This window comes from Marmota marmota, unplaced genomic scaffold, assembly GCF_001458135.2.
Source record: "Marmota marmota marmota unplaced genomic scaffold, marMar, whole genome shotgun sequence".
Classification (NCBI taxonomy): Eukaryota; Metazoa; Chordata; class Mammalia; order Rodentia; family Sciuridae; genus Marmota; species Marmota marmota.
The window spans coordinates 4071403-4099369 of NW_025999944.1; the positions used below are offsets into that span (position 1 = coordinate 4071403).

The 27967-nt window shown below is 45.9% G+C and overlaps 1 protein-coding gene across 3 annotated transcripts in view; it reads right to left on the minus strand.

Moving 5' to 3' along the window:
* The window catches only part of Dpysl2 (dihydropyrimidinase like 2), a 114249-nt gene that overhangs the window by 55613 nt on the left and 30669 nt on the right, over window positions 1-27967 (minus strand). The window contains exons 1-3 of one of the 3 annotated variants that reach the window (XM_015499458.2): window positions 6605-6896; window positions 3430-3518; window positions 1542-1726 (exon numbers count right to left, since the gene is read on the minus strand). In XM_015499458.2, coding sequence (XP_015354944.1) covers window positions 1542-1726; window positions 3430-3518; window positions 6605-6643 — 313 coding nt within the window. In that variant the 5' untranslated portion in view covers window positions 6644-6896. Of the gene's footprint in view, window positions 1-1541; window positions 1727-3429; window positions 3519-5380; window positions 5530-6604; window positions 6897-27967 lie in introns of those variants that run through there. The other 2 variants (XM_048801553.1, XM_015499459.2) reach the window with 2 other exon arrangements.

The following is a 27967-nucleotide window of genomic DNA, read 5'->3' on the forward strand; positions in this document are numbered from 1 at the left end:
GGAACCAGACTGCTGACTTCCAGTTGGGAGCATTTCCCCTACACCAGTGGGCTCCTGCCAGGCAACTCCTCCAACCACAGTCGTCACCAACCACTCGCTCAAGAAATATTACTTACGGCTTATTGACCCTCTGTGATCTGCACCCAGAAAGGGAGGCAGACCACCTTGACGTGGACCTTCCTGGATGACCCTGAAATGGTCTATGCTCCTCCTGACTCAGGTGGGACTCCAGACCACCCTGGAGGCAGGGAGGAAAGGCCCACTCGGTCAAGCGGCAGCCTCCCGCACTGGCCCAAGTCCTGGGGTGTGCACAAAGGGCCCCCCAAAGGATGGCATCCACAATCTAGAAGGCAAGGCCTGGAGCTAGGCAGAAATAGTGAGCCTCAACCTTGGAGGCTGTCTCATGGTAAGAAGGAAGGCAAAACAGGAAAGAACTGTCCCGATGCTTCCGAGCTGAAGACGGGGACAGGGAGGGCAGCAGGGAGTGAGCTTGCAATTTAAAATGCAGGGAAATTCCAAGTGGGAGGGGACAGCAGAGCAATGCTGCTCCAGCTCAGGAAAGACAGAAAAAAAGCATCCAGACAGACCTCGAAACCACAGGTCAAAAAGACCATCACTGAAAGATACAAACTCTGGCTTCTCTCGGGGGTGAAGTTCCTTCCACTTGGACCCTCTTCTGAACCAGACTATTAGCTTTTCATATAAGACAGGAAGCATGTTGACTTTCACTCTTGGATAAAAAAAATCTCTTTTCTAAAATACGTACCTGATGGGCCACCAGGCAGCGTGCCCACCTCCTCAAAACAAAAATGACATTTGCAAAAAGGCCTCCCGGAATCTGGCTGTTCACAAGCAAACTGAGCACCGATGCTGGGTCCAGCAAATAGACCTTGGATCTGGCTGAACCAAAACATCACAGCCCTCTGAGCAACACAAAGGGCTCCTGGCCGTGGGTACCAGCAGTTTTCATATCTAAAGGACAGTTAGTATCTGTGGCTCCTCCACCAAGCAGGGCTGCCTAATTCTTTATATCCAACCCAGGCTAAAGAGCATTTACCGCATTTGATTTTCACGTCAGTGGAACAGAAGTTTCCTGGCTGGGCATTTTATTTGCTGAACCCTGTCCTTATTCCAAGAGGAAGCACTCTTAGGAATCCTTTTATTTTCAATCAAAATCAAATATTTATGAGTGAAGGCTCAAAATAGGTAGCTTTGAAGATGACTTCAAACGCTGTACTTTCACAACCAAATAACATTTTGGGGTCAAAGAAGATAAAAGTCCTCAAGTAGAGAAATCAAGAAGCCATTCCTCTCTTCCTACCAAAATTCCTTAGAACCAGATGCTCAAATTCAACTGGAGAACACCAAGTTCCACAGAAAGCGAGAGCAAGGAAATAAGACAAAGGCGAGCCCACCCAGACCCTTATTTAGTAGGTCTAACCACTGCTCGGTTCATCAGCTTCTCAAAGGGAGACCCAACCATACAGGCTCATTTGCTGTCTCACGGCTCTAAGGGTGGTGACAGAGTTGGTGTTTCTTACTGATCATGGTGGTCCCCCCGGCCAGGGCCGCCTTGGTGCCCTGAAAGAAGTCATCGGCAGACGTCATTCCCTGGTCAGGCATCTGGAAACGAGTGTGGACATCAATTCCTCCAGGAATCACCATTCTGGAATGCGCTTCAATGGTCTTCACCCCTCCTGGCACGATCAGGTTTTCTCCTATTTGCCTAAATAAACAGGGTTGGTGATAAGGGCAGTCAGTAAAATGTGGATTCAAATCAGATCTGACAGCTTATCTTCACTAAGCTCCAAACTATCCTCTGCCATGTGCCGGGGACTTTTCAGAATCTTGTCATCATTCATCACCAGAGATCCCCCCCCACCCTTCACCCACAAAGGGCGCTGCAGCCAAATAAACTAGAAAACAAAATTTACATAAGGCACCAGAGGCCCCATTCGCAAATTAGCTACCAGAAACCAATAAGGTCAAATGGTAACAAGGCCCCAAGGTATTCATATGTCATCTGACCTTCTTGTAACACACACCATTGAGCTAATTATCCAATAGCAATTTGCTTCAGACCTGAATGCATTTTCCAAACATTATTTTTACCATATCCTTTTCAATAGAGAGAAAACAGAGGTGGAAGGGTGGAGATGGAACCAAAGGGGGAAAAAAGTGAACACTATAATGGTCGCGATTTTTAAATGTGGAAACAGGTGCTTGGCCATTCAGATAATAAAGGCAGACAAACAAATACTCATCATGTTGGGGACATGATTCATTTCCAATGTTTAAGAAAATATTTTTACTATATCTTTCTACTGTCTTAAAAATTAATCAAAGAGGAGTTGATTAAAGTTCTGAGACAAATGAGTGATGACTAAAAATAGCACTCAGGCCTCCTCCCTTCCAGGCCACTGTCCCTCTGCCAGGCCAAATCATGCTGCCTTATAATTGGGAGCGGAGATGGAACAAGAAAGTCACAGCATTTGAGAGCCCAGAGCTGAGACTGTCAAAAGAAACACACATGGAGAAAACATTAAATGTGGAAATGCTCAACCCTATTTTCGGTTCATAAATCAGGGTGTGAGCTTCCAGCCAGCGGGCACATCCAGGTTTCCACTCCTCCGGCTGCCCTGCTGCTAGTGCCTGATGAAGGCTGCTTATTTAAAAGATGTCACTGGGTGCAGTGTTTGTCGTTAAGCAGATGTGCTATTTCTCCAGAGCCTGGGAGCTGTCCCAGTAGGAAGGGCATGAGGACACTGGTATGCACTCTGCTCATTTAACCCGCCAGAGTCCAGAAACACCCAGACTCACAACCGTTCTGTTGTTCTCCTGCATGACATAATATACAACATACAAAGGGCAGCCTTATTTGAGACAGTTTCCACTTAAGAGAATAAAAACTAAAATTCCCCCCAGGATTAGGGAGTAATTTGTCTGTGGCACTTGGTAATTAACTTGGTATCCTTCTGTAGCGCCTCTAACTTGGACTCCTGATTGAGGGAGCAGATGTGGTTATCCTGATGAGAGGCTGTACTCCGCATCTGTGCCCTTTGATTGTCCATTCCAAGCAACTAAATTCTAGGAAACCTTTCACACCGTCAACATACCCTAAAGCAAGTATCTGAGCTGACAACAGAAGATATTTTGTCACCTCCATTAAAAAATAGGACCTTACCAAAGGCATATTGGTGGGGGCAGGGGGCCGCAACTTTGAAATCTGCAAATATGAATTCTCAAATTCATTAATTACAAAAAAAAAATTCATTAATTACCACTAATCAAAATGGAACTTAAAACAGATACTAAGTTGGTCACTCTTTTAGTCACTACATTCAACACTTCATGTGTAAAGGGGTACCAAAGCTTGGGATCAATGGGAGGTATATAGATACTATATACATAATAATGAGTCACACTTACTTGATCAGCCCATCTTCCATGTATATGTCTGCATAGAACGACTGGTCATCATTAACAATTTTACCTCCTTTGATCAGAAGACGATCACTCTGAAACAAAAAGATAGTAAAGTCACAACACATAGCCGACCTATGAGGAACACAGGTGCTAAGTTAAATGAATGCAGGACACATTTGTACTATTCAGAAACGATGTTCCAATGAGCCAGTTTTTGAAAGCTCTGGTGACAAAGGGAAACCTGTACTGAGCAAACAATTTATCATCCAATGAGGCAGAACATACTGGCAAAGTTTATTCTACAAAAATCAACCATCTCTTTCAATTAGACCTTAAACCTGAAAGCAAAAGAAAATGGGGGGGGGGGCGGGGCGGGGATTAAAGAGCAGTGAAAACATTCCAAATAAAGAAGACAATACTTTTTGAATGACTTTTGGCTAAACCTCATTTAAAAAAAAAAAGGGGGGGGGGGAACACACCCACACTTAGGAGAGTCTTGGCAAGGTCTGTGTCAGGGAAGAGTGACCAAAAGTCTGTTGTCAGGGGATACCCTATACAAACACACTTGGTCCAGCCACAACAAGATTTCAATTCAGAATGTCCTTCTATATTTACATTTATTTTTGAGGCAAATCACAGCAAGCATAGCAGGGAGGGAAGGGACTATGGAAATTACACCATTTTCACTATGTAGTTAAGAAAAAGGAAAAGTTTTATGATAAAGTAGATGAGATGGCAAATTTTAAAATCTAACATCACTATAGATTCCTAATGCACTTATATTTTAACTGGTGATATTTGTGCAAAAAAATAAAGGCTGTGTGGCATGGGAAGGCCAGGAATGTAACAAAAATGCCACATTATGCCTCATGGCTATCCCAAATCCTGTTGAAGAAATGGAATGTGAAGGTGGTGTATTCAGTGAATAAGCACCTATTTTATTTCAATCCGGATTCAAGCTTTACAAGCTGAGCCATATATTACCCCTTTAATAAGCAACACATCTCAAAGGACAGCATTCATCTTGACAAGGGTTAACCCAAACTAAGCTAAAAACAATACTCACAGCAAGTGCCATCTACATTTATCAGCTACCAAGAAAAGGAAATTACAGAAAATCTTTTATATATCTATAAGCTACTAAAGAGAAAAAAAAATTTACATGTCATTCCACATATTTGTTTCTCTGACATACTAAAAATCAAAATGATCTTCATTTTGAACACTGCAGGGGCTTTTTCATCCTGACATAGATACTGGGAAGTCAAATGGAAACAGTGGACAATTCCTAAAACTGATCATGATCAATGGCAATACCTCTACAAAATCCTGTCAAGTACATCAGGCTGTTGCAGCCTCAGAACATGATGGAAGAAGATTCTATTCTCATTTGACAGGGAAACTGAGGCTGGGAGATGTTCAGCCTATAATAATCCCTCCTCTCCCAGATCTAGAGCTTCCATTGCCTGGGAGACCAGGAGAAACCCTGCCCTTCACCACCTGCCCCTTAGTCACTGACCTACCTGTTCCTGCCATTACCACAAATCCCCCAGCCAACATCATGTCAAGAAAAAAGCGAAATATCACAGCCCTGTTCACTCCAGTACCTTCTAGAAGGCTTCTTACATAAGAGACTGGCCATGGTGATGGAGGGAGGGAAAACATGCTATGGGTCCTAGGATAATGCAACCAGAATTTTTCAAGGGTGGAGGGGGCGCACATTTAAAAATCGGTCTTGATTGTTTGCCTATTTTTTTTTCCTCCCCACAACGTCAATGAGAAACCAAACTGCCTCGTTTGTTCAAGAAGACAACAAATTATCAGGGGCTTGCTGCAAATCTGCTCCCCACCCCCACTCCCTAGCTCCCCAGACTCCTTCCTCCAGCAGGAACATAGACCGTTGGGTGCTCCATGCGCTCTCCTCTGGGATCTGGGGTCTTTGCCTTCAACTCACCTTCCTTGAACAACCCAGCGCATCACAGAAAATCTCAAGCACAGGACCCTCCCCAGCGCATTTGTTCCCACTTCTCTCCTGCGGATGGGTGTGTCCTTGTGCATGGAGAGGAAGCAGGGGTGCCCGGGGCCACAGGGACAACCAGGGCGAAACACACACCAAATCCAGCCCTACAGCACCTTTCGGCTGTTTGATTCTTTGGTGCCTGCGTTGGCCTTGGGTTCTACCCGGGAATCAGCTGGCCAATTGCGATTGCACAGCATTATATAACAATGAATTTCCCTGGCTTTCCCCCTCCCTGGGATTTCATTCCAGGATGCAGACAACAGGACAGGGGAGATTTTTCCAGGAAAAGATGGAGAGAGAGTGGGATCAAGAACCGGTGCTCATCCCTGAAGCATCTCGAATTCAAGGCACGGAGGTTTTCCGGTGATGTACAAACCAACAATTCCAGGCCCCAGAACAGCGCCCACACCTCGGGCCGCTGTGATCATTGTCTGCCTGGGGCCGGCCGGGCCATCTGCTCGGCGCGTCGCGCAGCGCCATTACCTCTCTGAGCCCGGCTCGCCGCTGTCCCCAGTCAACAAAAAGCCTTGGCCCGGGCCTCCGCCCTCCTCTCCTGCTCATCACGGTGCCCGATTTCCCTTCCCGTTTCCCCATCATTCCGCTACACCCTGCCCTTTTCAGCATCCCTCTGCTGTCATTACGCCTTCGGGCTGAAACCGGTCCCTTCTTCCAAGGAGCCGGAGGAAGGCTCCAGAAAGCCCTTTATGGTGGGGGCGGAAGACACGGGGAGGGAGGATCCATTTCCCCAGCTCCCCATCGCAGCTCCTGAGTCCAGCCTCGCAGCACGCAGCCCGGAGAACAATATCGAGCTTCAACCATGCATATTCAATCTGGCATCCATTTGCTTACACCCCGGAGGCCAGCACTGCAGCATCTCGGGCTGACAATAAAAGGATACAGCGGATCTGGCGCGCTACCTAAAGCTATCTCCATGTACTCACGCTCCTAATTGAATGCCTTGCAAACTACGTGCCTTATAATTCTTTATTATTGCATCTCCCACCACCACCACCCTACTATCGCCTTCATTAGCAACTGAAAAAAAATTTTTTTTTAAAGTTGGGTCCCTCTCCATCTCCCTCTTTTAAAAATTCCTTAGATGTTCAGGGCCACAAAAGGTTGGTAGCCGAACGCACATTTCCCAAGTACCCAACTCACCGTGATGCGTGGAATATTTTTCTTCCCCTGATAAGACATCTCTCTCTCCTGGAAAAAAAATAATTTCAAAAGGGCAGCTTTAAAGCAAAAATTGCTGGGAAGAGGACTTGGTACTTTTTGCAGAATTGAAGAAGGTACAACCGTTTAGCTGGTCTTGCTGGTAGCAATTTTCAGGAACGTAAGGGACAAATACAATCCTCTGTTGCTCTTTCTTCCTCTCCTCCAACACAGCCCCAGCTAGGGCGGAAAAAAAGAAAGAGAGAGGGAGAGAGAGAACAGGAGGGAAGGGGGTGGAAATAAACTACAGCAATAAAAGCCTCGGTTCAAGTCAGCCACCGCGGCGCATGCGCCGCCAGCCACTCCCTTTCCTCTCAGGCAAAAGCCATCCGCTTCGAGAGAGGCGAGCACTGATTGGCCACAACCGTGGGATATGCAAATGAGGGAAAGCTGGGAGGGGCGCGGCGCCGGAGCGCGAAATGCTGCAGTGTGCGGTTGAGGGCGGCGGTCGGTGCGTGCGCCCGAGCAGGGAACGCGCCTTTGGCTCCCTTTCTTTGGGCCTGGGCATCCGGGACTGGGGCTGGCAGCAGCCCCAGATGCAGCATCTGCAACGCAGGGACAATGGAGGGGTGGTCGTTTCGAACAGGGGGAGGGGGCACAACCCCAAGACGGAGGGGCTTCGGTGCAGCCCGGGCGGCACGCACACGCCCGCCCGCGCGCCAATCCGCGGAGGCCGCCGCTGCAGCCCGCGTGGGGTGACTGCGCCGAGCCAATGGCTTCGCTGGCGGCGAGCGCGCGACTGCACCGCCGGCCGGCGCCGCGCGGCCCGGGAGGGGCGCCGGGCCTCCCCCGCCCAGCCTGGAGCAAGACTTGCTCAGCCTCCGCCCAGCAGCCGGCTGGGGAATTGAGGCGGCGAGTGCGGGGAAAGGAAGCCGGCGACAGGCTCGCCACCGGCCACGCCCGCCGTCTCCAGCCCCGGAGTGGATGCTGGATGCGGGCTGCTGCGGCCCGGGCCACGGGGCCGGTCGCGCTCCGGGGTGCGTTGTGGCGCGGGCGGGAGGTGAGCCTGCAAAGACGGAATCTGGCCTGCGGCAGCGCCGGCTGCCTGCATCTGTTGCCTGGAGCTGCAAAGAAAGCCCCGAGCAAGCGCGCGGCATCCGGGAAGGCCTCGGTCCGCGGGGCACGGGAAGCCCCACCCCGAAAGAGCCTTTTGTGCCAACAGGCCACAGTCTGTGAAAGTGTAAATGGCCCTGTGTAGGCCCCTGTGTCCCCTCTTTAATGGCCACGCCCACCCGGAGCCCCTGGGGAAGTTGGGCCAGCGGGCGTTCGCTGGTGCCTACAGATCCGTGGAGGAAAAGCTGTTGGGATTCCAGCGTCCGCGGAGCCCTAAGGCCTCGCGGCGCTCTTAGCTGGCGCCCCGCACAGCATCTTGAGGCAGAAAGCGAAATGAGCTGGAAAGAAGCCAGAGGGACAAAAAAGAGAGCTTAAATCCCAAAGGAATGGGAAATGGTCGGGGAGAAAACCTCTAATCTCAAGAGTTAAAGACTCTGAATCCCCAACCGGAGTCGAGTCGCACTTAACCGGCTTTCAAGGTCTCTCCGTGACCCGATTGAACCGGCCTGGGAGCCCTTGGCTTTGCTGTGATGCTCTACCTTCAGAATCCTTGTGGAAGAAAAGAGCTGGCCCAGTGAGTCCCAGGCAGTCTAACCAGGCCACCCCCTTTGGAAGGTTCCCCAGGCGGGTACAATGACAAACATCTGGACTGTGGGGCTTCTTTTGCTTGGGATCACAATACATGTGATTCCTACATGATCTAGGCCAGCAAGCAGCACTCAATCTATTTAATCAGCTCACACTCGCTTAGGAAAGATTAGCTGGATAAATTCAGGATCATCCTAGGACTAGTGAGGGCCCTGTGTCCCAGCGTCTGCACCTGTCGATCTTCCCAGACTTAGAGATGTAAAATTCACCATTTCTTTCCCCTCCAAAGTCCCAGAAGGGGACTGTGGAAATTCATTAAAGTTCAATAGAAGCATTTCCCCCTCCAACTACCTGATATGCAGGAGCAAAGTGGACTGATTATCCTCAAATATTGGACTCAAATAAGGGATTTGTCTCGGAAGACATAAAATATGCCTTCCTACCAAGGAATCCCACCAGTAGGTTCCAGCTTGGATTTGGGGTGCATAGAGTAGGGTCTTATTAAAACCCAAGAAAAAAATACCCACGTGGCAAACAAGTAAATAATGATATTCAAATTAATTTGAAACAAAATGGCTCTAATTATATTGCTTTTTTATATTCTTGTTATACTTCCTTGCTCCTGGTTTGATCTTAATGGGTTTAAATATGTCTTGTTATTTACTGGTTTGCCATGGAATGTTTTGTTTCCTAATAAAAAGCTCCCGTGAGCTTTTGTCAGACTTATTTGTGTCAATCTTATCTCTATAGCCATTGATATAAGGTTTTCAGTCAATGGTAATTGACCTTTCTAACCATAAATATCCAGAAATGTAACATGTAAATGGATTTGTCTGCTCTGGCTGGAACCTAAGAGAGTATTTGGCACATAGAAAGTACCCAAGGAATAGTTTTAATCGACCAAGGAGGATAACTGACAGTAATCTGAATTTCTTACCGTACTTACTGCTCAGTGCCATGCAGAAAAGTAAAAGGGGGGTGAGGGAGAATTGTCCACCCATTCTACATTAATAGATTTGTTAATATAAACTACTTTTTAAAAAAAAAAAAAAAACCTCTCTTTGGAAAAACACTGAAATTTTCCAGTGAAGCTGGAACCTAATCTGGGACCCTAATATGTGAACCTGTCCTCCATTTATAAATATGAAACACACACCAAACAGGAAACAGCAGTGAAGGCTGCCTGTTTTGCATTTTGCAACCCCTTCCCAACCCCCTGCCTCCCCATACTTCACCAGCATCAGGAAAGGGCAAGGAGTTGAAAAAGAGTGGGACAATTAGATGGAACCCCCCAGGCAATCTGGGGGTCTGGAGGAAGGAAAACCCTACTCAAGGGGGTCTGTGAACAGGGGGGGGAGTCAACCAAGGGTCAGAATCTGACTTCACCTCCTCTACAGCCTCATGTCCAGTCCCTGGACAACCACCTCCAATCTGTGGGCGGGTGCATGTGGACACAGCGTCAGAGCAGACCTCTCCCCCCGGGCTATTCTCCTTCTTCCCTTCCCCTTTCCAGGGACACTTCTCTCACACTGAACTTAAATGCTACCTGACGGTGGAGTCTTTTTACATCCAGCCCCCTAAAGCCTGGAGCGCACCTCCTCTGTTCACCTTGACTGTGACACATTTTACATGTACAGACGCTGTGCATTTCTTCTATGAGATGGTGACTCCTAGACTCCTCACATTCCTAGTCTCCCAGTTACTAGCACACTGCCCAGTCCACAGGGGTTGTCCTCAAGGTTTGGTGCATCAGTAAGTGTCATGGCTTTGACAAGGACAAAAGGTTCTTCCACATCACCACCATAGTGAGTTTGGGTGTCAAAAATTCCCCAACTCAGCCCTTTCTTTTGGCAAGGTCACTTTGCTGGGTCTTACTGCAGCTCAGCTCTTCTTCCTCAAGTCCCTGAAACTGCAAGAGAACCGTGCAACAGCAAAGCTCATTACTCTAGTGCCGGCATAGTTGCCCACGTTTTAAGTAACAGAACTGCTGTGTGCCACCAAGCCGGCTGACACAGAGGTAGAGCAGCCGATCCTGAAATGAACCACTGAATGATAGAGGTCATCTCTGGAAACTTTTTTTCTCAAAAATGTGTTCTTTTGTCCCCTTTCTCATTAATCTTTGTACATGCCTATGTTAGACCACTTGTCCTATAATGCCACCTACATGGTGCAGTGCACAGCTGCACCCTACCTAGGGGAGCATCCCTTTCCTTCCTTCTGAAGCCTGAGCTCACAGATTACTCTTTCATGAGTCTTTCTCATCTCTTACTCTTATTCTGGAACCAGCAAAACTGGGGGCTTAAATAGGACCGGATGCGTGGGTAGATGGAGGAGGAGTGACACTGATGCAGACCTTTAAGATGTTCTCATCTTACAACCTGCTGGGAAATGGTGGTGGGGGCTGCAGACTGGCACCCTGATGCTCTGCAGTAACTGGCTGCTTTCAGTTCCTCGCCGTCTGCCCTGCGTGAGTCCTGTCCTGGCCTAGCCCACCACAGTCCTCGGTTTCATCTTCCCCCTTTGAGAGGCTGGAGTAACCATTTCTGCTTCTGGGCACGGCTGGAGCTCTGTGGAAGTGCAGTGCTCAGAAAGTTACAGCGTGGGGCAACTCTGAAACATAAAATGCTGACAGGAAGAATGAGCCTCGATGTGGCAGAGAAGAGAAAGCCACAAATCCCCACACTGCTGCAGTCGGACACGGAGGACTGCGGTCTCCAATGCAGACTGCAGAGAAGGTTAAAATGAATGCAGTGTGAGAGAAGGTTCCGGAATCCTTCTCTGCCAAAAACAAAGGGCATTGACTAGGACACATCTTTGCTGCAGATGGAATCAGGCAACAGCAACTACTTCCTGAGTGTGTGTAACCCTGAAGGGGCACAGGCTGCAGAGGCACAGCTGAGGGGTTGGCACTGCCCACTGCCTTCTTCAGTTGTGATTGGGGGTAACAGGGGTCAGCAGTGCAGCCCTCTGAGCCAGACGCTGCTTTTGCTAGAACTAGACAGGCTATAAGCCACTTCTGTTGGGACTCTGAAACATCCTGCAGACATCCCCACAGCATGAAGACCAGAGGCTCATCTGTCCAAATCTGCTATGCATTAGAGCACAGAAGACAGGTACAGGTCACAACAGCTGGGAGACTAGAGCTTCCTCCTCTCTAGGTAGCACAGATGCCTTCCCAAGGATCCCAGTATTAGACACCCTGCACCCCATCCTCTGACTACAGATTTTGCCTGAGGTCTCTGTTCCAGCTGGAGACACAGGCACCTTGCTCTGGTCATCCTGCCTCAGGTCTGCCCTCTGGTGGTCAATGAGGAGTGTGCATGTGGTCCACCCCTTCCTGGTCCAGAAGTGGACTGTGGCCTGGAGAGGTCCTCAGAGGTCACTTGTTTCAGTGTTCCCAGACCTGCCTGTTCATCAGAATTGGATGGCCCCAGCTCATCTCTCCAGACCAGAGCCTCCTGCATAAGGCCAGAGAGGTTTTAACTAGTCTGTCTCTGGGCACCAAAACACAGACCCAGCCTGCCCCACCCTCCATTGCTAAAGAAGGAAGCTCCAAAAACCACATACTAGAATGAAGGTTTTACTCCCTGCCCAGAACTTCCCCCACTCCCCAAAATGCAGCCAGATCCTGCTCTTGAAAGAATAATAAATGTTATCACTATAATTCAATGTGCCACCTTTCAATTATAGTCCAATGTCCTAAAACATTGTTCTGTAGTCAGTAAGGAGGGAGCTGACATCCACGGAGCACCTACTGTGATCTGGACAGAGCACACAGTGCTTTTGATACACCTTCAGGGCCCAGGGGTGTAGCTCAGTGGTACAGTGCTTGCCTGGCATGGGTGAAGCCCTGGGTTGGGTCCCCATTACTGCCATAAATAAATAAATAAATAAGCAAACAAACAAGTATGTCATCCTTAATCTTCCCCAAATCCTCCTAGGTAAGTCTTTGTGTCCTTACCTTACAGATGGGAAAGTAAAGCACAAAGACGCCTCTTGTTCCAGGCTCAGCTTCCCACAGGAGGGTGGGATTCTAATGTAGGTGATGAAGCTCACAGGGCTAGTTCTCTCGATGCTTAAGAACTTGACCAATAAGAATTAGTAGGAACAAGAGCCTGCCTTGAGCAAGAGGTGAGCAGAGCACAGTGAAGTGCCATCTGCCTTCAGGCCTTTCCCCTCCTCAGGCCTTTCCCCTTGCCCTGTCCCTTGCCTCATTACCTGTATAACTCAGATTCACTCTGTGACCCCGGCCCTGCTCCCCTGGGAAACAAAACAGATGAACACCAAGGCAAGTGGCATGCACTTAATGTGCCAGCCAGCGGCTAAAAAGAGAAGACCTGGTTGGTCGAATTTCAGACAAGGCAGGCTGCTTGCATAAAAGAATGCAAATGGTTTAGCAAGTGCCCTTCCTCCTCTGCCCCCTCTTGCCCCTCACTCCAGGGTGCCCTGGGCTCCATTTCCTCATGTGGCCCTCTGTTCCTGCTGTCGCTCTTCCCCCATTGATGGCAGCCTCTCCTGGCCCCTCCATCCCTGCTCGCAGGAGACAATCCCTGGCCACTGGTCTGGAGCCAGCCCACGTAGTCACTATTTCCCAGCTTGGCCCCGGCTCCTTAGTAGCAGTGATCACAGTGTGGAACTGTTTTTGTGGACTTGTTTACTTGGGTATTTTTCAATCTGTCTCTACCTCTTAACAGAAAATCCCCTAAGCTGCCTCATTCTCCACCCGCACCTGGCAAAGGGCCCTGCATTCATTAAACAGAAATATGAATGGACAAAGGGATGGGCGGACATTTCTAAGAACACCACCTCCATTTCCTCCTGGTGCCTCCAGCCTAGGTGACCACACCATCACCTTCTATCTGCCACGCCACCCCACCATGCACCTGTGATCCAATCCAGATGTCAAGACTTTGCATCACTGAATAGGGGCTGAGGCCAAGCTTCCCACTGCCCTTGGCAAAGCCTCAAGAGTCAGTCCTTCCCCATCCAGGCCTGACAGTCACCAGGGTCAATCCACCTGGGGTCTGGGTGTGGGGACTGCACCTGGTCCCTCTTTCCAAGCCCACATCTCAGGTCTGAGCTCCACCCAGCCCAGGATATACAATATCCTCATCAGTTATCTTCCTTGAGTCAGAGTCTGCATCAACTCTACACTGGGGGAGGAAAGCTATGTACTGAGAAATCGTAAATGTTTCATTTTAAGTCTCTTAAAAGAACAGCCATGAACAAGTACCAAGAACTATACACTTGCCCCAAAATACTCTATGGCTGTTGCACTTTTATACAGTCAATTCATGAGAGGCTTCTTTAGGACGGGTTATTAGATTAGTGAATTCTTTTCTTTCTTTCTTTTTTTATGGGGGGGGGGGGTACTGGTATTGAACTCAGGCACGCTTAACCACTGAGCCACATCCTCAGCCCATTTTTGTATTTTATCTAGAGACAGGGTCTCACTTGAGTTGCTCAGGGCCTCACGCAATTGCAGAGGCTGGCTCTGCACTCATGATCCTCCTGCCTCAGCCTCCTGAGCTCTGGGATTATAGGCATACACCACCACACCCAGCTACCTTAGTGAATTCTTGAAGCAGTCCATTTGAATACTGTAAAGACTTCACAAAATTCTGAATTTCCCCTTAAACAAATTGGTCTTCTTCCCCCACCCCCACTCACACCCGTCACTATCTATTTTCAAGTAGTGGGAGTTTACCATGTGTGCAGAGGGGAATGAGATGGGGCAGGGGTGTTCAAAGCACTTTGATTCAAGGCATTTGCACAAGAAGGATGAATAAGTGGATAGATGGATGGGTCAAAAGCCCAGGTGGAGGTACAAGTTGCTGAGCACACACATCTGCACCAGCTCTGCTTCTCTACCCGAGACCTGACTGGGGTTCTCTGACCCTAGATGGTCAGCAACCCAGATATGGGTGTCCCTCCAACTTCAGACACACCCAGAATCTTTCCAGAAGCCAAAGAGGACCCCAATCAACCACCACCAATGCCCCCCACCCCGTTGACATATGGAGAGCTGAATTGCCTGACCGAATCCCCAGCCCGTCTCTGCAGCACAGTCAGCTTCCTTCAATATCAATCTAGTGCATAAGGAGGATCTGGGACAGACCAGGCCCCTCCTACTGGAAGACACAGAGATCTGCCTCTAAAGTGTCAAGATATCAACACTCTTTCACACAGCAGGAGTCCCCACCTTGGACACTCAGCACAGGGGGTAAAGTCAGAGTGGAATGGAGGGATTCTCCAACACTATTAAATCTCCATGATTCACCGAGGTACTGGCCAGAGAAATATCTCATACTTTCATACAAGACAAGGTGAAACTCCACAGGACTCGCTCCCTGGCCTCCATCCTGGCTTAGGAGACTGTCCACGTGACAACACTTCATAAATCAACACAGACAGAACATAATGGCCTGTCCGTATCTAGGAAAGGAAACCTCTTCTGACATGCAGTACCTCTCTTTCATGTCCCCTCCAGTGCTTTGCAGAACTTTCTACCCTGAGAGAAATGTCCTAGACTTCTGCTGTGTGACATGAGTAGCCACTAGCCCCAGCTGGCGATGGCACACCTGAAATATGGCCAATCAAACTGAGGAATGGGAGTTTTAGTGGCTCTGGCTGTCATACTGGACAGCACAGATTTGAAGGCCATCCTGGGAGTGGAACTTCACTGGTACATAATATGCAAGTTTCAAACTGGTGGCCCATGGGCCAGAGCAGCCCTGAGACACATTTTGTTGGACCCACGTGGTGATCTAACTGATTTTTAATTAATATCCAACATCTAAAAATTAGAACACTTTCTATGAAAAAGCCACCACACTTCCACCCTTCTTTTGGAAAATCAGAAGCTGTAGGTTCCTCTGTGTCTGTTCCCAAGTGGTGCCAGGGATTGGGAGCAGGAAGGAGCCGCCCCTGGAGGAGGGACCTGGGCTCTTTGCTCGTTCTCCACAGCAGTTGTCTACCTCAGTGAGGCTGAACCTAGCTCCATCTGTCATTTACAAAACTCTTCATGAATGCTATACTTCCACCTGCCCCACTCCAGGTGCCCTTGAGGCAGGTCTTCTCTAGCCAATCACAGACCTCACCCAACTTTTTAAACAGTGCTCTCCCTCTACTTGTGACTTTGAAGATCCTTGAATAGGTAGAAGAAAGAAAAATCACTTCTATGGAACAGTTACTATTCACCAAGAATGTTCTCATGAATCACCTGGAACACTGTGAAGCTGATGGCTGGACTTTACAGACCACGAGAACAATGCTGGAAGAACTCCAATACGCTGAATAGCTGCGGAGACGGCCGACGGGAGAGTCAGACAAGTCCGGCTTCTCTGCACCCCCTCTGCCCTCAGACAGTGTCAATCCAGACACTTACAAAAGCCCCACCCCCTGGGCATTGTCCCCTCTCTGAAAGTCACTTCTGCACTCTCAGGTTGTACGCAACTAGGTCAGTCCATCCTTTGTGCCTCTGTGTGGGGCACAGGCTGCTAGCTGTTCACAACACCCACACTCTTCATCCAGGACACAACTGAACACGGAGGACACTGCGCAGGACACTCCCAGCCTCCTTGGCAGCTAGATGTGACAGAGATCATGCTAATCAAACAGGTCTCCTCAAGGCCTGAGACACAGAGAACTGCCTCTGTCTTCCCCTCTGGAGTCTCCTAGCTGACTAGACGACGTCCCCCAGACAACCACAGGAGCTGTGTGTTGAAGACGTAGAAGCGGGGGAACCCGAGTCGCCAGTTAACTGCATAGACGGGGAACCTGCGCCCACCCTGTCTGCTGTTCAAGAATACTCACCTTGATCTTTTACATGACACAAATGCACTCCTTTTGTCCTTGAGTCATTACACATCTTGGGGACCTAGTTGTTGCAGCAGCAGTATCCTCTCTATCCTAACTCCTATCATAATCCTATTTTAATTTGAAATTTGTGTGGAACACAACTTATGCACCCACCCCTTGTTTTCATCTTCTGGACCTCAGTGACCTTGGCCTGTCCTTCTCCTCAGCCACTCACTCTTGGGGCTACCTGAGCCCTCCCCACCTCGTGGAGATGAAGCCCATCACCTGCACAGCCTCACAGGTGTCTCCTCCGCACTCTTGCCCTGCAAGCTCCTGGAGTGGAGCAGAGAACTCACCAGGCGTCCACCAGTACGGCCATGAGAAAAATCCACACTGCAGTAAAGATGGGGACGAGTGACCCCAGAACAGCCTCCCCGCAGCTTGCCGTGTGTCCTTGGCTTCGTCACCCTCTCGCACCCTTCAGAAGCTGTCACAACCTTCGCCATTCTTCTCAGGTCACACTGAGTCCTGGCCTCGGGGAACGCTCAGCCTGGCCGGCAGGGCAGATGCTACACAAGGAATCAAAGATGGACAGAGCCTTCCAAGACACTATCGCACACACCCATCTCCTCTCCGTCCTTGTGCCTCAGAGGAAGAGGAGGACCTGTTCAAGGAAACTGGGAGTTTCCACCCGCCTCCCTCCCGGACCTCCTCTCTCCCTCTCCACCACTCACTCTCTGGAACGTGGAGACACGTGCCAGCCCCTCCCATCGCCTGGCCTGTGTCCATCTATACCCATTGCCCTGTCCTTGCTTTTCCTTTGTGGCTAAGATTCTAGAAAGTGTAGTCTACACTCATGGCCTTTACTTCTTCCCCTGCCCCCACTGAGAGAGCTCCAGCAAGAGCCGCCCGACTGGGGAATGCACTAAAACTTTGCAGACTTGACTGTAACTGGCTTCCTGTGCTACTCAACTTACTGCCTCTACCTTTCCTCTCCCAACCACCATTAATTTTTTTTTAATGTCTACAACATATTGCTAAATTTTTAAAAGTTATAGAACAGTTTATATATGATGATGCCATTGTTTAAATTAATAGACTCCTTTTTTAAAAAAAAAAAAAGAGAGAAATTTTAGGCTCACAGAGAAATTGAGCAAGAAGTACCAAGAGATTCTAATCCTCCCTTTCCCCCACGCACAATTACACAGTTTCTCCTGTTATTAGCATAGCAGCAGCTTGCATTAGTGTGATACATTTGTTACAGCTTATGAGCAAACACAGATACATTATTAACAAAAGTACCTAGCAGGCATCAGGGTTGTGTACCCACCACTGCAGTGCCATACAGAATAGTTTCACTTGCTAAAAATCCCCTGCGCTCTATTATCACACCCTTCCACACCCACACATAAACCCCTGGCAAAAACTGACCTTTTTGCTTCTTCATCGTTTTGCTTTTTCAAGAACGTCATATGATTGGAATCGCACAGTATGTAGGCTTTTCAGATTGGCTTCTTTCATTCAGCCATGAGCATTAAAGAATCCTCCACATCTTTTCGTGACGTTTATCTCATTTCTTTTTAACACTTAGTAATAGTCTATCATCTAGAGACACCACTGTTTGTTTATCCAATCCCCTGCACGAGGACATCTCAGTAGCTTGTAAATTTGCAATTACAAATAAAGCTTCCATAAACATTTTTGTACAGATTTTTATATGGACATAATTTTCATCTCATCGAGGAGTATGTCTGCTGGATCACATTTTAAGAGTATATTGAGTTTTATGAGAAACTGCCCAACTGTCTTCCAGAGTGGCTATACCATTTTGCATTCCCACCAGCAAATAAATGAGAAATCCTGCTGTTCTGTGTCTTTGCCAGCATGTGTCCCTTCCCCACTGGGCATTCTTGGCACCCACATCAAAGACTAGCTGACCGAGCCAGGCACAGGGGCGCCCACTGGTAATCTTAGCTAATCAGAGAGCTGAGGCAGGAGGATCGCAAGTTCAAAGACAGCCTGGGCAACTTAGTGAGACCCTGAGTCAAAATAAAAGTAAAAGGGGGGGGGGCTGGAGCTCAGTGGTAGAGCCACCCTGGATTCGATCCCCAGTACCCACACCCAGAAAAAGGTCAGCTAACCAGAGGTGTGTGGTTTTATTCTGGAACTCTGTTCCATTCTTTTGGACTGTGTGTCTGGCTTTATGTCTTCATGCCTGATTATTCTATTTTTATTACTTTAACTTTTTAAAAATATATTTTGAAATCAGGGGATGTGATATCCCCAGCTCTGTTCTCACTCAAAATTGCTCTGTACTCTGTAGTCAGGGTCTTTGGTGGTTCCATCTGAATTTTAAGAATTTTTATTCTATTTTGATAAAGAATGCCTCCATCTACATTGATTTCATACATCAATTTGGGTCATATGAATATTTCAATAATATTAATTCTACTAATTAAAATATGTGCTATCTTCCATTAATTCTGTGTTCTTTAATTTCTTTCATCAGTGTTTTATAATTTTCAATGTATATGTCTTTCACTTCTTAAGTTTATTATCGCATATTCTTTTGGTTGCTTTATGTTGTGACTCTTTTTTAAAAATATTTTTTTTAGTTGTTGATTGATAGATCTTTATTTTATTTATTTATATATAGTGCTGAGAATTGAACCCAGTGTTTAGAATAGTTTATAATCTGCAAATAAAAGCAAGATTAATTTTCTATGTTCACTTAGTGTCCTATAACTTCATTTTTTTTGTAGTCCTGGGAATAAAACTCAGGGTTTTGCACACGGTAGGCAAGTGAAATATACCCCCATCCCATTTTTTAGTCCTAATAAATTTCGGATGACTCTTCAGGGTTTTCTACATATATCATTGTGTAGTCTATGCCCATAGAAAACTTTTCTCTTTTCTTTTCAATTTGGGTGCCTTTTATTTTTCTTGTCTAATTGTTTTGGCCAGATTCACCCAAAATAAATGCTAATGTGGATATTCTCTCTTTGTGCCAGATGTTAGAGAGAAAGCTTTCCGTTTTCCCCATTGATCACGGTGTTAGCTGTGGGTTTTTCGTGTATGTCTTCATTATGTAGCGATAAGGTCCCTCTGTACTACTTGGTTGAGACTTTTGATCATGAGTTGCTATTGAGCTCTGTGAAATGTGTGTGTGTGTGGGTGGGGGGGCGGTCTTACTGTTGCTTATCTGTTTTTCTGCTTTTGCATCTATTCAGATGATCACGTGGGGCTTTTCTTTCATCTTGTTTATTATTGGTTGATTTGCAAATGATGAAACATCCTCCAGACAACCTCACTTTGTCACTGTGTCTGATCCGAATTTGATTTGCTCAGTGTTTTATTAAGGATTTGTGTGTCTATGTCCATCAGGTGCATTTTATGGCCTGAGGCTTTTTGCTTTATTTTATTTTTCTTGTATTGTCTTTGCTTGGCTTTGGAATTGACATAAAATTAGGATGGAAGGGTTCCTTCTTTTTCTTTCTTTCTTCTTTCCTTTCTTTTCTTTTCTGGAAGTGTTTAAGAAGATTAGTATTAATAATTGTTGGAATGTTTGGTGGAATTCACCTGTGAAACAATGAGGTCCTGGGCTTTTCTTTGTTGGATTTTTTTTTTTTTTACTACTGATTCAATCGCCTTATTTATTATTGGCTTGATCAAGCTGTCTGTCGCCTCCTAATGTGGATTTCTTCCACTGTGTTTCTCAGGACTTACACATCCCGTGGAGTTATCCAGAGTGCTGGTGTGTAACTGGTCAGAACACTCTTCTTCGGTCTTTTTTACTTCTGACCTGTCCTTCCTAATGTCTCCTCTTTCATTTCTGATTTGACTCTTCTTTTTAGTCTAGCTGAGGGTTTGTCAATTTTGTTGATCTTTTTAAAAACTGTTGATTTCCTTTGCCCCTGTTTGATTTACTCCTAGTCTTCGCTCTTTCCTCTGTCTGCTACCTTTGGGTTTACTTGATTCTCTTTTTAGTTTTGTGAGGTGTAAAGTTAGATTGCTTGTTTAAGATCTACATATTTCCCTCACATAACTACTTCTGCTGTATCCTGTAGGTTTTTAGGTTGTATGCTTTCATTTTTATTTGTCTTAAAATACTTTTCAAACTCCCTTTTTTTTTTCTTGACCACTGGCCAGTCAAGAGTATGTCACTGAGTTTCCACATCGTTGTGAATTTTTCTATCTTCTTCCTCTTATCGACGTGTAGTTTCATCCCACTGTGTTTGGAAAAATTATTTGGAATAACTCTGAGCTTCTTGGATTGGTTATGCCTTATTCTATAACCTAAAAATTTCATCTGTTCTAGAGAATGTTTGTGCACACTTGAAAGGAATGTGTTTTCTTCTGCTGTTGGGGAGGAACGTCGTGACCATACCAGGTGGGTCCGCCTGGTCTCTGGTGTGCATACAGCAGCTGTCCCTTGATTTCCCATCTGGTCACTCCATCCCCTATCATAGGTGGGGCGTGGAAATCCACCACTATAAATGTGTTGCGGTTGGTTTTCGACGTCAGATCTGTTAACATTTGCTTTTGATGTGCTCTGATGTTGGCTATGTATATATTTGTAATTGTTATATATTCCTCCTGAATTGGTCTTTTATTATTATATTTTAAAGGACTTTACTTCTCTCTGGAGACAGTTGTAGAGTCAACCTCAGTTTTGTCTGATTTACATACAGCCACTTGTGCTTCCTTTGGTTGCCATTTGATGAAATATCTCTTTCCTTCCTTTAGCCATCAGCCTGTGTGTCTTTCATTCTAACTTAGGTCATTGGGAGACAACACAGCCCTGGATACTGTTTGATTACCCATTAGCCACTCTGCCTTCTGATTGCTACATTTAATTCATTTACATTTAAGACAGTTATTTACACTGAGTACTTACTATTGCCACTTTGTTACCTTTTTTATGTTTGTCTTGCAGTGGTTTTATCCCTGTTTTCCTGTTTCTGTCTTCCTTTGATGTTTTTTTAATATTGATTTTCTTTGAGTATTTTCAGTGATCTTGTGTGTACCTATTACATGTTTTTTATTTGTTGTTCCCTTGATATCTGGGTAAAATGTCTTATAATTATAACTTTCTATTTTAGTAACAATTTAATGTTAGTTGTACATGAATGTTCTACTTTTTTTTTTTCCTCCTGCTACTGGGAATTAAACTCAAGAGTACCTCACCAGTTCTTTTCACTTTTTTATTTTGAGGCAGGATCTTGCTAATTTGCTGAGGCTGGTCTCAAACTTGCAATCCTCCTGCCTCCGCCTCCAGAGTCACTGGGATCACAGGTGTGCCCCGCCACACCCACCTCAGAGATACTTCTCTTCTACTCAACACTACAGACTTTGTGTTCCTGTAGGAAGAGATCGCTTCTTTTTATATTATGTATCCATTTAAAACTTTTTATCCAACTTTTATGTTAGGGTTAAAATTTAGACACTAGCTTTAAAATGCTGCATTAATCTGTGTGTCCATATATTCACTATTACACATGAAATTCCTGCTTTCATGTGCTTTTGTTTTGCTATCTAACACATTTTTCCATTTTTTATTTGTTCTTTTTAGTTATGCATAACAGTAGGAAGTATTTTGACATATTATACATACATGAATATAACTTGCCGTTCTACGGTTGTACGTGATGCAGAATTAACACTGGTCATCGTTGGGTCAACAGCCTTCCCTTTCCCCTCCCCCTTCCATGGTGGCTGTGGTTGGGGACTTTCCACCTGGCTGAGGAGACCTGAAATGGCCACCAGAAGCTGACGTGGTAATGGACCCCAAAGACCATGGTTTCCCACCGACTGAAGCAATCACCCTGTCAACTCATCTCAGCCCAGACCAAACAGCAACAGGTTCCCCCAAACTCAGCTCAGCCTACCTGATGTTGGTAGCACAATTTAGGTGGCCGAGGCCCTCCCACCTCCAGCTTCCCTTATAAGCATTGTTCTTGCCTTTCCCGGCCACAACTTCCCCAGCCCTCACCCTTTTGTGGAGAGGTGAACTTCACCCCGGAGCACCCCCCAATAAATCTTCTTTTGGTGCCTTATTCTTGTTCTGTGGTTCCTGATCTCACACGCCTTTTCCGCTTTACAGTCATGTATTCATATATGAACATAGGAAAGTTAAGTCTGGTTCATTCTACTGCCCTATTCCCATCCCCCTCTCTTCCCTTCATTCCCCTTCGTGTGATCCAATGTACTTCTATCCTTCCCTCCCCCCACCCCACTCCCACTTATTGTGAGTGAGCCTCCAAATATCAGAGGGAATGTTCAGTCTTTAGTTTGGGGAGATTGGCTTATTTCACTTAGCATTCTAGTCTCCAGTTCCATACATTTGCTGGTGAATGCCATCATTTCATTCTTCTTTATGGCTAAGTAATATTCCATTGTGTATATATGCCACATTTTCTTTCATTGGTTGAAGGGCACCTAGGTTGGTTTCATAGCTTAGCTATTATGAATTGAGCTGCTATAAACATGATGTGGCTGTGTCACTGCAGTATGCTGATTTTAAGTCCTTTGGCTATATAGGGAGGAGTGGGATGTTGACAGCCACAGCCAAAGGGGCCCCAGCAAACTTCCAGCTGCCAGCAAACTTCCAGCTGCCGGCTGATGATTGGCTCACAGCGGCCCCAGCAACATCTAGCTGATTGGCTCCTCTGTGGTGATGCTCATTGGGCTGTTTCCCTGCCCTTTCAGACCACGGAGCTGCTCATTGGGGGACTTTTTTGGCTCCGCCCACGTGACTCAGCCAATCGGCCTCAAGAGCAGGAGGATTGTGGGAGGTGGAGGGAGGCTTGGGTTGGAGAGAGAGGCTTGTGAAAAGCCGGTGGTGGCAGTTGGGGCTCTGAGGGTTTTTCCTGAGAGGCTGTTTTGTTTGGCGTGTGTGGTTCTAAAAATAAAGTTAGTTTCTTTTGACAAGTGGCTCCCGATTGTGCCCAGCCAGACTGCGGCAGTGGGATAACTGAGTCTAATGGTGGTTCCATTCCAAGTTTTCTGAGGAATCTCCACACTGCTTTCCAGAGTGGTTGCCACAATTTGCAGTCCTATCAGCAATGTATAAGTGTACCTTTTCCCCCACATCCCCAACATCTATTGTTACTTGTATTCTTGACAACTGCCATTCTGACTGGAGTGAGACAACATCTCTGTGTAGTTTTAATTTGAAATTTTCTAATTGCTTGAGATGTTGAATATTTTTTCATATATTTGTTGGCCAACTGTATTTCTTTTTTCTTTTTTTTTTTTTTTTAGAGAGAGAGAGAAGAGAGAGAGAATTTTAAATTTATTTTTTAGTTTTCGGTGGACACAACATCTTTGTTTGTATGTGGTGCTGAGGATCGAACCCGGGCCGCGCGCATGGCAGGCGAGCGCGCTACCGCCTGAGCCACATCCCCAGCCCCCAACTGTATTTCTTGTTCTGTGAAGTGTCTGTTCAGTTCCTTAGCCCACTTATTGATTGGGTTGTTTGTTGTTGTTGTTGTTTGTTTCTTTGGTATAAAATTTTTGAGTTCTTTATACATCCTAGAGATTAATGTTCTATCTGAAGTGTGTGTGGTAAAGATTTTCTCCCATTCTGCAGGCTCTCTCTTCACATTCTTGATTGTTTCTTTTGCTGAGAAGAAGTTTTTAGTTTACTACCATCCCATTTATTCATTCTTGACTTTACTTCTTGCACTTTAGGAGTCTTGTTGAGGGAGTCAGTTCCTAAGCCGACATGATGGAGATCTGAGCCTACTTTTTCTTCTATTAGGTGCAGAGTCTCTGTTCTAGTGCCTAGATCCCTGATCCACTTGGACTTTTGTGCAGGATGAATATTCATTCTGCTACATATGAATTTCCAGTTTTCCCCTGACCATTTGTTGAAGAGGCTATCTTTTCCCCAATGCATGTTTATGGCGCCTTTGAGGTAACTGTATTTATGTGGGTTTGTCTCTGTGTCTTCTATTCTGTGTCTGTTTTGGTGCAAATACCATGCCATTTTTGTTACTATAGCTCTGTGGCATAACTCAAGGTCTGTTATTGTGATGCCTACTGCTTCACTTTTATCCCTGAGGATTGCTTTGGCTATTCTGGGCATCTTATTTTTACAAATGAATTTCATGAATGCCTTTTCAATTTCTATGAAGAACATCATTGGAATTTCAATAGGAATTGCATTAAATCTGTATAACACCTTGGTAATATGGCCATTTTGACAATATCAATTTTGCCTATCCAAGAACAGGGGAGATCTTTCCATTTTCTAAGGTCTTCTTCAATTTCTTTCTTTAGTGTTCTGAAGTTTTCATTGCAGAGGTCTTTCACTTCTTTTGTTAGATTTATTCCTAAATATCTTCATTTTTTTCAAGGTTGTTTGAATGGGATAGTTCCCTAATTTTTCTGTCAGTTGATTTATCATTGTTGTAGAGGAAGACAACTGGTTTATGGGTATTAATATCACACCCTGCTACTTTGCTGAATTCATTTATGGTTCTAGAAGGTGCCTGGTAGAGGTTTTGGGGTCTTCTAAATATAGAATCATGTCATCAGCAAAGTAGGGACAGTCTGAGTTCTTCTTTTCTGATTCTTATCCCTTTAATTTCTTTCTTCTGTCCAACTGCTCTGGTTAGAGTTTCCAAGACTATATTGAACAGAATTGAAAGAGGGCATCCTTGTCTTGTTCTGGTTTTTAGAAGAAAAGGCTTTCAATTTTTCTCCATTTAGAATGATGTGGGCCTGGGGTTTAACATAGATAGCTTTTACAAAGTTGAGATGTGTCCCCACATTCCCTAATGTTTCTAGTGTTTTGAATATGGATGGGTGCTGTATTTTGTCAAATGCTTTTTCTGCATCAATGGAGATGATCATGTGATTCTTGTCTTTCAGTCTGTCTCTGGGATCAATCAACATCTATTAATTTCTGGATGTTGACCCAACCTTGCATCCCTGCGGTTTTCATTTCAGTTTGCAAACTTCCTAAGCATTGCTTCCACAATTTAAAATTTTTTCAGTCACTATTTCTTTACATAAGTTTCTCTGCCTCTAACAACTGAAAGATCTGGCGGCCGCCACCTTTACCAAGTGACCAAAGTTATCATAATTCATAATGATGCAAACTGACATCATGTACCTCACGTAGCTGGAAAGACCCAGGATCACTTCAGAGACGGTCTTATCAAAAATGCGTAAATCACGAAGAAACGGCAGGGACATCCAAACTCAGAGCCAGCCCACAAAATATGCGATCTGTAGTCCCAATCAATGCCAGGTCTTCAAGTGAAGAAAAGATAAACTGTTCCAGATTGAAGGATCCCAAAGAGACATGACATTCAACATAAATCTTGTCAAGGATATTAGACCTGTTAAAGACCCTACTGGACACTCAGTAAAATTCAAATGGAGTCTGAGGATGAGAAGGAAGTACTGCTGCAGTGCCACTTTCTGATTTTGATGGTTTTATTTTAGTTATGAAGGAGACTGTTCCAGTTCTTTAGGAAATACACAATAGTGTATTAAGAGGAGATGAAGCATCATATCTGCAATGGACTCTCAGTGTGTGTGTGTGTGTGTGTGTGTGGAGAGAGAGAGAGAGTAATAAAGTAGATGTAATCAAATGTCAACAATTAGGGAAATGAGGGGAATGTACAGATATGCTTTATCATTTTTATAACATTTATCCAATATAAACTTCAAAATGTATGGTTTTTTTAAAAAAAAAAAAAAGCTCAAAAGGCTTCAGCCAATTTTTACAAAATACTAAATAACAGGAAAAAAATCGCTCTCCAAATGTCTAGGCAAGAGAACTGAGATTGAGGCCTAAGCATCTCAGGAGGAGTTGCCTTTAACATTGATACTCATCTGAAAAATCCGCTTTCAAAAAACTTTCCACCAAAAAGAAACCTTGTACCTCTCATAGCCCTCCCTCATACACTTCCCAGCCGGGACGGGAGGTCGGGTTGGCATGTTCTCACCCCTTCCAAAGTAGTGTCCCTCTGGTGGCCCAAGTCAAGGTGGAGCTCATGTCCCACGGCCCATCCCCCGACACAGCTGGAAGGACCTTCCTTGTCCTTCACTCTGCTCTGTCGTGTGACAATGTTTCTTTTGTTTTTGTTGTGCCTCCTGCAGGCTCAATTCCAGACTCTTTTTAGTTCTGACACAATTTACTCCCCTTCATAAATCCACTATTCATTCCTTGCCTACCTGACAATTTACTTTAAAAAAATTATATATTTCCTTGGTTGTAGATGGACACAATACCTTCATTTTATTTATTTATTTTTATGTGGTGCTCAGGACCGAACCCAGGGCCCCACATGTGCGAGGCAACCGCTGCACCCCTGAGCCACGGCCCCAGCCCCTCTGATGCTCATCAGCCACAGAGAGCGTTCAACTTAGATGGGCAGAAAGTGACCCCGAACCTGTACCAACCCTGCACAAAGGTATGAGCACTGGTGAGCACGGCCCTCCAATGGTGGACAGGCTGTGCTGGCACTGTGCCCTGCCCCCCTGGCAAATTAATAACCTTGCCTTGACCAGCTCAGCCAAATAAATAACTAGCTGGAATCCCACTTTATAAACCACTGCACATGCTCCCTGCACTGAAGTGAAAATCCAGATCTCAATATTCAATTCTGTATCAATAGGTTCAAAACATAGTATGCCGCCCTCCCCTCCCTCCCCTCCCTCCCCTCCCCTCCCTCTTCTCCCCTCCCCTCCTCCCCCCTACAATCTTCATACTTGAACTCTGTGAATTGAATTCTAGAGCAGGAAACAGTCACAACTTCAGAGGTAAGAGCTGAGTTTTACTGCGAACTGTACTCTAGAGACTTGAAGTATTACACAGTGAATCCCCCCAAATAAACCTAATATCAGGGACAGAATGTCTGTGTCCTCCTAAAGTTCCTGATAAATTCCAGTCCCTAAGGTAGTGGTGTTCAGAGGTAAGGACTTGGGGGTCATCATTTCATGAGGGTGGAGTTCTCAGGAATGGGATCAGCTCCATGGGAGAAAAGAGAACACGGAGCTAGTGCACCCTCCTCTGCCAAGCGAGGATAGAGAAGGTGACTGTCTTCAACCTAGAAGAAGGCCCTCCCCAGAACCCTGAGCAAGCTGCCACCTTGGGCTCCAGCTTCCAGCCTCTAGAACTGTGAGAAATAAATGTTTATTATTGAAGTCGCCAGCCTATGGTAATTCATTATTATAACAGCACAAACTTGCCTGCCTTAGACATGAATTCTTATCCTAATTAAATGTAATGAAAACAGTCATAGAAATACTTTTGTCAGATAAAATACAGGATGCCTAGTTAAATTGGAATTTTAGATAAACAACGAGCAATTTTTAGTGTATGTCTATCCCAGTACTGTAGGAGGCGTAGTTACACTATGCAAACAAAAATTTTATTTGATGCTTATCTGAAATTCAAATGTAACTAGATATTGTGTATTTATGTTTGCTAACACTAGCAACCATTCTACTGCTTACTACCTTCATGATCTTGGCAACACGATGCCGGGCAGTTGCCTACACAGCCTTGTTTTACCTCGTAGATCTTTGTAAGAATTAAATGAGGCTGGCCCAGGGCTGGGGAGCCTGCGGAGGCTGCTTCTTGGAGTCTGCTCTTATCAGAGCATACACCGAGCACGGAGCGGCCGAGTTCCGGCTCCCGGAACTGCCCTGGCCCAGGGCTAGGAGCCCGTGGAAACTGCTTCTCTGTCCAGGTCCTGCTGAGGGCCAGTCAGGACTCACCCGTTGCTTTGGTTGCCCGGCAAGGGGAACGAAATGCTGCCATTCGCATAGGATACCAACATGGCAGAGATCTGATGTCATCAGAAAGCGGCGGAGGAGAGAACTTCATCAATACCAGCGGCGACA